Below are 11,923 nucleotides of genomic sequence, written 5' to 3' on the forward strand. Positions count from 1 at the left end.
ATTTCCTCTTTTATCAAAGGAAATTATACCCACAACAAAAAAACTTAATCAATAGCCACAGATATAAAAATCTAGCTTCTCAAAGTTAGTTTCAATGAGGCAACCTCAAGGCTGGACATCTTTTCTAAGGGAAGCATTGCTAAGGGAAGGTTGACTTGGCCCACACAACCTTCTGAAGGAAACCTGTATTTCTGAAGGAAAGGAATTCTGTATTTTTCTTCTCAGTAATACAGGTTTGGGGTGGGGGGAAACAGGACTGGTTTGTGATTTAAAAAAAAGTCATTGATATATAGGTGATGCTGTATTTATCCTTATTCAGCAAACTGAAAAGCAGCAATGTTCTATTCCCCATCCAATGGGAAAAAAAACATTGCCAGCATCTTCTACATACATGAACTGTACTGGCAACCCTGATTTGTGGACAAGTCAATAAAGAGCTCATCACAATTTAACAAAGGAACTTTCTGTACATCTCCCTGGGGAAAAGCATCGTGTGCCTGAGGAGTCACTGCAAGGCTGCACCGGCTGATAAGCCTTTCAGTGTCATACATTTCATCTCTTCAAATCACATCAATGTTGAGAAGCAGAGGATCCTGTCAAGCTAGTGTCAGGACAATAAAAATATATTTAGAAAATATTAGAAATTATTTAGAAAGTATGATAAATATTACAATTCACAAAGTCTAAAATAAGACCAAACTCTATACAGGTCCGATAGGGACTAAACAAGATCCAGCTTGCTTGTCCTTACCTTTCTACTGATTGATTTACTTAGCTACTTACATTTTAAAATTTTGCAGGTTCTAAAGGAAACTTGGTGATATCTGTTACCAAATTCTGTATCTGAGTTCAGTTACTAAATTATACTTGTCCACTGCAAAAGCAGTTTGGGGTTTTAACAATGCAGTATTGCAACCTAAATATAATCTCTTATGTAGTTAATATCTTGCATGGAAAAAACTGAAAGTCAGTGTTATAAGTCAGACCTCACATTACTTAATTTGCACCTTGCAACAGGAAAGGAAATTAATTTATTAAACCATGGTCTAAATACTCAGATTTTGCTAAGAATATGCACACAAAAACTGAAAGATGCTCATCTGCACAAATGCAGAGTTCTAGCAAACCTTTTTAAAAAACCCTCCTTCCCTCCTGCACATAAAAAATTGTAAATATTCGTCACTACAAACCCCTAAGGAAGCAATTAGCAGATTAGGAGAGCTCTACCCAGTGCCCACTGAAAGATTCTGCACACAGGGACTTTTCCCTCTCCACTTGAGATAGTGTTGAAATGCCATAGAAAGTAATTACCACTAAATCTTATCTCTGAGTATAACTGACAAAATACAAAATTATCAGATTGAAGCAACTAACATTTATATGCTATTACCCAACTATGTAATTATACAAAGCCTGATGAACAATCCCAGCTTTCCCAGTTTAACAATTGTTTGGTGTGTAAAAAAGAACATTTTGTTTGATCCTCATGTGCAAGATGAGGAAATTATTCTATACTGTATTTCCACAGATAAAGCCAAAACAAAACAACAAAACTTAACTAGAATGGGTGAAAATTATTTAGGTTTCTTTTCCCATATTAAATGGATTTTGAAGCATACTTTTGAAAACGGTAAGGTTTTACCATCAAAGACTATTTGCACACAAATGTCAGATGGAACATTTATTTCTTTTTTAAGGAAATTTCCAAACTGCAAGACTAAAGACAGACATTAGGATTGCCATAGTTGACTGCTACACTTCCAATTATCTGCACATAGACAAAAACATTTTCTAAATCTGTTCAGTCTTAATACACTAACAGAAGCACATGGAACTGTTGATTCCATGCATATTGCATAATTCCAACTGGTGTATACATATGTCAGTACCTATGTTGATGTAGATAAAAACCAAGCCAGTTTTAAGAAAACTCAACCTAAATAATGTCATTTATAGAGTTAAATAATTAGGCTATAAAATACTAACTTACAAATACCAATTTGTTCCAAAAAAATCATGTGTACTAGTGATTCTTAGTGTCACTTATTCAAACCAAGAAGGGGACAACTTTTTACAGATAAGCTGAGATCACTTGTAAAAGTGATCTAATTTTTAAACCTGTATTTTTACTTTTAAACCTGTATTTTTCTTTTTAATAGCAAAAGACAAAGTAAAATTAGGGCTTCTAGCCAAACTCTGCTAAGCTATTTTCAACAACAATTTCCTCTGGTAAAAGACAGACTAACAGTAAGCAGACAAATATTTACTTCTGATATTTACTGGTGCTTGAGGGGAGAATTTGAGAATGGCATCTGGCTGAATGAACACATGATAGACACCCCCCATGAGAATGCTTAGTTAATTTTTGTTTGTGTGTAAATTATTTCTTAGCTATGTAAATCAGTAAGACTCTGCAACTTGAAAGAGACAAAAGTTTTACACCTTCAAAATTTGGTGAAATTATAAATGGATCTTCCTGTATGCAAATGCATAACCTGCTGCAAATGCTACACTGGGTGAACAAAGAAAAACACAGAAAAAACTCCATTTAGCAGGAAATAAAACTCCTTTAGTAAGTTACACTGCCAAATGTTTCCATACAAACTCTGACAAATTTAAACAGCCTCATTCTTTTTAAGGTTGGTATCATGGCATTTTTATTGAAAACTAATTTTTAAACCTGTATTTTTCTTTTTAGCTAATGATATTTATCAGTAGCTCAAACTTCCAAGTAATTTCAGTCTGTTTTGGTCACAATACTGTCTCTTCACATTGGCCTATTAGGTCTGATCCCATTCAACTCCACCTTAGTTAAAACATCCTTTCTACCTTGCTCTCCCCACAGCCTGCAGCACTGACAGAGGCACACAGGCTCAGCTGCAGCACAGAGTTGAAGTGGCTGAGTCAAACCAGATAATAAACCAGCTCTGAAGTCCTTCAGGGGAAAAAACCTTCCTGACAGGAATGGTCTGCAGCTCCAGAGAAGCACAGCTGATAAAGAAGTTACAGGAGTATATATCAATTAAAATAACTTTGACAAGAAGATTAACTTCTAATTACTCGAGTATTTCAATGGTTTTAAATCAGTTATTTTAAAACCTTTTACGAGAGCACAGCTTTGACAGTGTGAGTTTTGGGGCAACAAATCACATGCCTCATCCTAGCTAAATGACCTTTTTCTACTAGTTTGGTGAGAAATACTCTATTTTTTTTTTTTTTTTTTTTTTTTTTTTTTTTTTTTTTTTTTTTTTTTTTTTTTTTTTTTTAGAATTTGATTTTTCATTTCTATTTCATTTGGAAAAACTACTTAGAAAACCTTACCTCCTGTAAGGCTGCAATTATCCTACACTCTGTGGATAGCAGGAGAATCCCACATTGAGAGCATGGGTTGGTTTTCATCCCTGCTCCATGGACAGGATGTGCCCAGACAGCTGACAAAACCAGTTGTTACTGGATTACTCACCAGGGAGAAGAGCTCTATGTGATCACCTCCTTTACCTACCACCACTGGTAATCTCCCACAAGCTCTGCAGAGGACTCTGGAGCCCTTGAAATTTCAAATTGCAGGTTGGTAAGCTCATGCATTGGCATATGTTTCAAGCATTGACCTGCCCCTTATTACATGAACAGCAAAACTGCACAGGGACCCCTCCTCTCCCCAGGTACACTTTCACACTCCCAGGTTCACAAGGAGGGAACTGAAATCCTGTGAACAGGAAAAGTTCCAAAATGAACAACTAACTTCCATGGCTCCCCCATCCTTAACTTCTTCACAAATCTTAAATCCTCGAAAAAATTAAAATTAGCATCCTGCTAGAGAAAATATCTTATCTAAGAACACAGATGCAAATTGCCTAATTTATCACTGTTTGCCTTTGCAGACCACAGAGAATACACTTTTGCTAACAATTCTCTGGGATTTATACCTTATTTAGATCAATATATGTAACTATGCAGGAGTCAGACAGCAATGTCCAATCCAAAGGCCTAAAGGCCCCAAATAAAGCACAGGCATTTAATTTAATGAGCCATACTTTGATACTCAACATCAAACACAAATACTGTGAATGACATTCTCACAGGTTACCAAAGCTGTGCATTTAAACTAAGAATGAGGGGAACAGGGAATCCCTGGTAGTTTTGTAGCACAGGTAATATGGGACAGGTCAATGCAAGATGCATGCACAGATGCATATGTTTACCTACCTGATATTTCAAATTTCACCAATTCCAGTTCCATAATGCAGTGTGCTCAGGAGACATTAAAAAGTGGGAAACAATGACAGAGATCCCAAGCTAAAGAAAATGTTTTGGTAAATAATTATCTGCTTGTATTTACATTTGTCATATTTCCAGTTCAAAATGAGCAAAATATTTTTCTTAGCACAAACAAGATATAAAGTGATGGTTTGGTTTTCAAATAGCAAGGCAGAAAGTTTTAACTGCACTAAGTTTTCATTATATCATCTAAACATTAAGATGGACAAGGAGAACAAGCTTCTGAGACTACATCAGTCTTATAAGACAAGAAGTTTATTAGCAGTCAGCTGTAAGTTTAGGACGACACAAGAATTCGAAACAAGAGCTAACCTTTTCATTTGATTGTCTTCTTTTCTTTAGTTGAATGAGATCTGTTTCCACCTTTTCGGCCAACTCCAGCTTCCTCTTGTTCCTCTTAAAAGCTGCTAAACTAAACCCTATAAAATAGTTCAAAAGCATGTAACTAAGTAAAATTTACTTATTTGAAGCAAATATTGATAAGTTGACATTTTGAAGGACACATCCCCCGCTTCTTTATTGATGCAAAAAGCATCAATAAAAAGCCAAAAACTAAGTATGCAAGTTTCAGTACAAGTTGTTCACATCTTGCCCTAAGTTTAAAAGTTCTACCATTGTTCAGCAACACTGATGAGTAAAATATCTGGTAGAAACACAGCATGAACACATGGAAGCTGGTCAAAATATCTTTGGCAATGAAGCAGCACTGCACAGAAGAGAACAGAGTGACTTGTGTTAAAATTGTTTTTGACTGCTGACAAGTAAATAGATGCCATGTGAGCTCATTCTGATAGCCATGAAATTAGGTTACTATTTTATTACCTTAATCACATATCTGTATGTTTACCCATATATTTAAAGCCACACATAAGTCTAGCAGTAGTTTATGCTCCATAATCCAACACAGTCTAAAGACCACCTAGGTCTCAAGACGACAAACATCTACTTTCCACATCTAAGCCCTACATTCAGAAAGGAAATGCTCTCTAAAGTGGACTAAAAAATAAAATTGTTATACTTAAGAGACCAAAATTACAGGTTCCCATTTTGGAAGTTTCATTTAATGAACAAATAGCAGATATTGACATATTTAGTTTAAATTAGTTTTGACTCAATATCATCCCCAGGCTGTTTTAACATCCTCTGTAAAATGTAAAGAAGTGTGGAGAAAATGTCTTTTGTCACTTGTTTAACCACACCAAATCAAGCTATTGGGAGAACAGAGCAATTTGAATCTTTTACTTATACAAGTAAGTCACAAATTCAATGGAAACTTAAAAGCACAGGTTTTTCTATAAACTTCATTTTAAATTAAATTCTGAACCTAGTTACATCACTATTATTCAGAAGACTGGAACACTTACATGAAGTGTAGTAATAAACTCAATATTACAGAGCCAATGGAACCCAGAGTTTTCATTTACAATTCTCACAAAGTACACAGACAGTGAGCATTTTACTTTGAAACTTCTCCACACAGGTGTCTAATTCACCTAGTGAACTCTCTTTTAATCATGTTTTTAAGTATATAAAACTGGACCTTAATATACACACAGTTAGTTACAGTTAGTTCAAGGATATAACTCAAAAAAGTAGTGACAAAGTTGGCATTTCTCCCCAAAAACCTAATGAATAGCAATTCTTTAAAAATGGAAACCCATATTAATCAGCCATCACCAAGAAAGGAATGCATTCTACTATATAGGGCTGATTAATGCAGCTACTTAGGACAACACATTTTTATGTTTGAAATGAGGATGAAGAGGTAAAACCTGAATACTTGATAAGAGGGAGCAGACAAAGAATCATTTTAGTCTAGTATCAATGGGCAGTAGGGAGAAATAAACTACAAATCTCTCACAGATAATGAACTTTGTAAACAGAGGTGCCCCAAAATGAACTAAGCCAGCACATTGTTTTTAAGAGAATTTTTAAACAGGAGAACTTTTAAGTTGACACAAGTTCACCAAGCACAGCAAATACCTATGGGCAGAGCCATTTGGGGTGAGCAAGAATGGTGTTGGCCTTGGTATTCCTCAAAAGCAGGATAAATATGCCTAAACCTGTTACCTGCTGCTGCCACTGCCTCCTGGCAAGCTGGAAAAACATGGACCTAGAGAAGCAAAAGGGTGCAGAAGCCCACACATGCAAACCTGAACAGTTCCTTGTAGTTCAGAGCCCAATGCCAGCAGTGTCCTGAAACCTTCTGCAGTATTTGCATGTTCACCAGCTCAAACACATGCTCAAGATCACATCAAATGCACACAACACATGGACTAGCTCCAAGCTGCCCTGCCAGCTGCACAGAGTGCTGCTATATGGCCTCTCAGCATCTCCACCTATACCTTGGCAGCATATTTATCCTGCCATTTTTCCACAACACACAAAATTCTCCAAGCTTTAGAGATGTTTCATTCACTTAAGACTGCAATCCCCAGCTAAGCAACTAATTTTCAGAGGTTACTCTGTGCCTTAAGATAGTTTGTCTTTTCAAAACAGGAAAAAACCTGAATCCTTATTCTGAACGATCTGCTAACAGTAACTTCTTATCTGCATTGTTAATTCAAAGTGGTATCAGTAAGTTGAGAAATATGGGGTAGAAAAAAACATTATTATGAGCAAAGAGGTACACATCTCATGGGCCATGTGAGACAGACAGATGAAGGCACCTTTCTAGCAGCATTTAATGGTGTAGCTTGGAAGAGATATTAGGAGGTTGTGAAGTCCAACCTCCAAAAAAACCCAAATCCAATTTAAAAGGATTTATCAGATTCTGAGGATTTTCAACAATGAAGATTTCACAACTCCTCTGGGCCTCTGCATCAGTATTTGATCAACCCTGGGTTTAAATAAAGAAGGTATTAATTCATACTCTTCAGTTTTGTTCAGTTGACCATGAAACATCATACCTTTTATACCTGTGAGGGAAAATCAGTCTAGTCAGACATCCCCTAGAAGGGAAATTCTTGTGCTCAGGGCTACACTGAACTTCAGAATAGTTATTAGGATTAATTTTTACATGAAAGGTGAAGGTTTTGTTTTAGCAAGGATTTATGAATAACAGTATTTCATTATTTAACGAAAATAATTACTAGCAGTAATTATCAATTCCTCTTAGCAGGATAAGCCAGCTAATACCTCCAAAGTGACCCAATAACCATGAAATAAAGGACCAGGTTACAACTCAAAACCTGGCAAATTTTTCCTCTCATAGTTTTATGTCCAACTTCAGTTAAAAAAAAAAAAAGGTCTTGACTCTAACTTGAATCTTAAATTTGTTTTTTTTTTCTCTCCAGAATAAGTGAATAAAAACTAAATCAAGTGACAAGCTGCCTGCCCTCAGTTTATTCCTGCCTTTGTGATGTTCTATCTATGTAAAACCACTATAAATGCCATAAAATGAACAGTACTTTCATTGCTTCATCTTGGTCTACTAGTGACAAAAGAAACTGAGGAACACAAGTGAGCTCCAAAATACACACATGAAAGATGAAACCAAAGCTTCCTGAAAACACCCTCTAAGTTTGGTCCTTGACAAAGAACACACTAAAACATCAAATTAAAACATTCCATGAACTAACATATAATCCAGGATTCAAACATGCTTGGTTAACAACACACACACAACATGGAAAAACAACCCACAGAAAAGTTATTTTGCAAATAAGTGCTACAGACAGAAAGAAAACACCTACACACAATCTGAGTTCATAATTCACATTAAATCTAAAACAAAACCTCAACTTTGTGGTGCAAGGACACTACAAAATTTCATTTGTCCTTAATGACAGTATAAAAACCACTCTCACCTTCTCCAACCAGACAGTGCATTCCAAGCTTGAGAAAAGGAAAGGGTCACAACACAGTGATGAAGACAGGCATGTTTTCCTAAAACAAATGCAATATAGCTACATCAGCCTGATGTTGCCTGGGTCAAGGAGGAAGAGAAGAGCAAGAGAAGCAAAACTTACTGACTGGGAGAAAGCTAGGAAGAGGGGTAAGGGAGCTGATGGAATCTTAGCTTGAAAAAGTTTTGGATCACAACCCAGTGGTACTGTTGTTGAAATCTATGGAAAGGTGTTTAGTAAAATGTCCCTTGATTTTGCTCAAGAACTTAAAAGTTTAGATGTAATTCAAAAAAGTACTTTCAGATAAAATCTCTGGCAATTACTACCCTACCCAGTAACAGCATGTGCACTCCACATCATGCTTAGAAGAATTGAGAATTGAGTCTTGTGAGTACAACCAGCCCATCTCTTCTGCTCCCTCATTTATGCACCTACTGACATAAATAAAACTGCCTCTGAGCTGCTGGGAGAGGAAGGAAAAAAAAAACGAAAAAAAGCTCCACAGCTTTAAAAAATTACTGTTCTTGTTTAAAAGTCATTTTCTCAGGCCTCATCCAGACTAAAGACTCAATGAGTGACAACTGTAGCACATCAGAACCAAAGCATAATAAATAAATCCAACCTCATTTACAGTATTTACCACACATCCCTGCCTCTTCTGGAACAAATAATCTTCAAGGACCTGGAGACACCTTCCTAATCATCCACATTCTCCCTTCAGCCCCCAAGGTACCAACATGAGCAGCCCACATGGACTCTGCAGTTTGGTGCAACTGTGCCAGACAGGGGAAGCTCTGGTGGAATATTTGGTCACAGCAGAGCTGAGACAAGTGTGGGGGTTTGCCTGGGACAAGGTTCAGGGGGGGTTTGCCTGGGACAAGGCTCAGTGGCTGAGCACAGAACAGCAGAAGAAGCTCCTGCTCAACACCACTTGCCTGCAGGAGAGGTTGGCATTAGTGGGTGTGGTATCAGAACATGCACTTGATAATATTTATCTGTAAATGCAGAAAAGTCTGACAGGCTCATTTGTTCAAAGCTAAGTCTGCTGTGGATGTTCAAAAGGTTCTGATGTTCCTGGATACCCTGCTGAGAAAAGGCCACAGGATCTCACAAATTACATAATTAATTAGCCCACGATTCAACTCCTAAACTATCACTGCTAGACAATAAATACACCTTTTTTACAGGCTTTTTTCATCATTATCACCACCTAACAAGGAGATGAGAAAGTAATTTTCAGCAAGCAGGTCAGTGGAAGAGATTATTAGTCTCTGACTAATGATGAAGAGATTCATCTGTGCCACTTGTTTGCCATAAAACTTCCACATCCTTTACTCTGATCATTCCCTTAATCCCTTTAACCATTATACTATGTACAGGTAAAAATTTAATCAAAAACCTTGACAGCAATGATACAATGACTAAGTAAATGAAACACAATTGTATTCCCCATTTTACACAGCTCTTCAGAAGTTTTTCTCAGTCACCTTTCACAGCCCATTAGAAATGATTCAGAGAGCACAGGCATATGAAAAGCAGAATGAAATTGTCCTATACATGAAGTCCCTGAAACTACTGAATTGTACATACAGACTTAAATATAACACTAAGGCACCTTTTCTTTTGTTAAATAATGGTACAATTGATACATATCTATCTGCTTGTTAATTCTAGCCCTGTGTACCTTAAAAGGGCCCTCAGATGACAGGCTGTTTATCAGAATACACTTAATTTCTTGCCCAAAGTTCATGCAAAACATTTTTACTACGAAGTCCATGTTTCCATAAAATCCCCATGCTTTTACAAGCCACATGTATTCCCTTATTTTCAGCAAGGCTGAAAATTTGGAAAATGGCTATGTGAATAACTATATTTTCAAACAGAGGAAGGAAATACAAATTGTTAGCACCACTAAATTACAAATCAAGTCCAGGAAAATATTCAAACCTTCCTGGTTACAGTGGTGGAACAGCAAGCTGGGAACACAAACCCCAAATATCAACTTTCAATCACACACATTACAAATTATTATGCAACTAAATATTATGCAACTTGTAAGTGTCCAGCAATCCTTGTTTAAAATCAAACTATAAATTGGAAATACTACAAAAACCCCAAGAATATTTTAAAATCTTTGAAGTAGAGATAGAGTTCTGACTAATCATATAGCACCCCCTGGCAGACAGCGCTTAGAGTCAGCTGGCAGAAGCTTTCTGCAATTTATCTTTCTATTCCATATTAAAAGAGAATGCAACTGTTGGAGAAGAGAATTAAAAAGGAATATATTAACAAATTAGTTAACCCACAGGAATTCAAATGATCTTGTGAAGAATTCTGTTGAGCAGTTGCTAAAATAAATGACACAAATTAAAACAGGAAGATGAAAATAAATTTCTTTTTAACAAAGCTATTTTAAATGACAGATTAACACCACTTAGACTTGTGCTGGGACTAAAAGACTACTAGAGATGGCTTCCATGTTGCCATACTCTGACAGAAACAGCAAAATGAATGGGGGAGAAAAGGCACTTACAAGCATATTAAAAAAATAACCTATATCTCAGAGCACTACTCTATAGATCTGTTCTTTACAACACAAACTCAGGGTAAACTGCTGCTGGACACAGCATTTCTTACTGCCTCCTCCAAGAAATCTTGTTTGTCATCAAGCAGCCTTTCCTGAGCCTGGAAGATTTTCATTCAAAGAATCTTCTGGGCACTTTGGCCCAACCTTTTTCCTGGGTAACTTACAGCCATTCCCCTGGCTGCACTCAGCTGCTCAGATTTCAGAACAAGAAGTGACCCTACTGTCACCAAATCCAGGGAAGATTTACACCATGTATTCAGATTAACCAAGCTTCCTAACCAAATCCCCAGAACCCTTGAGTTTATCTCCAAATCTTTTATCCTCCCCTTAAAAGCAAAGGAAACATGGTCTGAGCCACTGCCTGAAATTCATAGCACAGTTCCAGCAATACAGCAAGTGTTTTTCTTAATACAATAATAATGAAATAATGAGAGAACTGTGAGTGAGGTGAGATTTGGGGTTTTGGAGGAGAGGCAGGCAATACTGGTGGTCAGGGAGACACACAGTGTCACTAGAAATAGCACAGTTTGCACTACACTCATCCAGAAAAAAATACTCTCCCTTCATTAAAGAATCCAAGCAGCCATAAGATAAACAGAAATTTCTCTGCATGCACACAGTTAAAAAAATAACAAAGTACAAGTAAAGAAATGGTCTGTTACAAGCAGAATTTCAAACCAACCCACAGCAGCCCTGAGTCTGATGAACAAGATGTGATTTTACTGCTAACACGAAGTTATTCAAGGTAATTTGAGATTTTGACTGAAGAAGAATTCTGAGTAGGATTCTGACACTGAAGTAGCAGCTTTTATTCAGCAAGTCTCAAAATAATGACAATGAGGTAACTCATAGTTGTAAAGGTTTTTGCAGGTGCTGGAAACTAATATGGATTCAAAAGGAAACAAAAATTTCATGTCAGAAAATGCCACTGTTTACTTTCCATGTATGCAGGAGTCACTAACAAGTACAGAATTTAGAGTCTGGGATAATATAAGGGATAGGGGAAGGAAAGCAAATACTTGTTCTGTTCTTACATGCTTTCTTAAGTATCTTATTTATGGCTACTCTTGAACTGCAGTTCACAAGTTATGTAGATCCACTGCTGCTATTTTTGTTCTTATATAACATTATTCACTGAGGTGCTTACAGCATTTCCACATTGTGAGAGTTACAAGTTTGCTGCATGAGGAGGAGCCTTCCTGCTCTTTCC

The 11,923-nt window shown here is 36.7% G+C and overlaps 1 protein-coding gene across 5 annotated transcripts in view; it reads right to left on the reverse strand.

Annotated features, from left to right (window-relative positions):
- Positions 1 to 11,923, reverse strand: part of TASP1 (taspase 1) — a 76,080-nt gene that overhangs the window by 42,950 nt on the left and 21,207 nt on the right. For 3 of the 5 annotated variants that reach the window (XR_004082460.1, XM_005428045.2, XM_005428044.2), the window contains one exon: positions 4,591 to 4,697. Coding sequence is in view for 4 of the 5 variants with exons in the window: in XM_005428045.2 (XP_005428102.1) it covers positions 4,591 to 4,697 (107 nt within the window). In the remaining variant the exon portion in view is untranslated. Of the gene's footprint in view, positions 1 to 3,463; positions 3,548 to 4,590; positions 4,698 to 11,923 lie in introns of all 5 variants that reach the window. The other 2 variants (XM_005428043.2, XM_031062837.1) reach the window with 1 other exon arrangement.

This window comes from Geospiza fortis, unplaced genomic scaffold (assembly GCF_000277835.1).
Source record: "Geospiza fortis unplaced genomic scaffold, GeoFor_1.0 scaffold185, whole genome shotgun sequence".
NCBI classification, from domain to species: Eukaryota; Metazoa; Chordata; class Aves; order Passeriformes; family Thraupidae; genus Geospiza; species Geospiza fortis.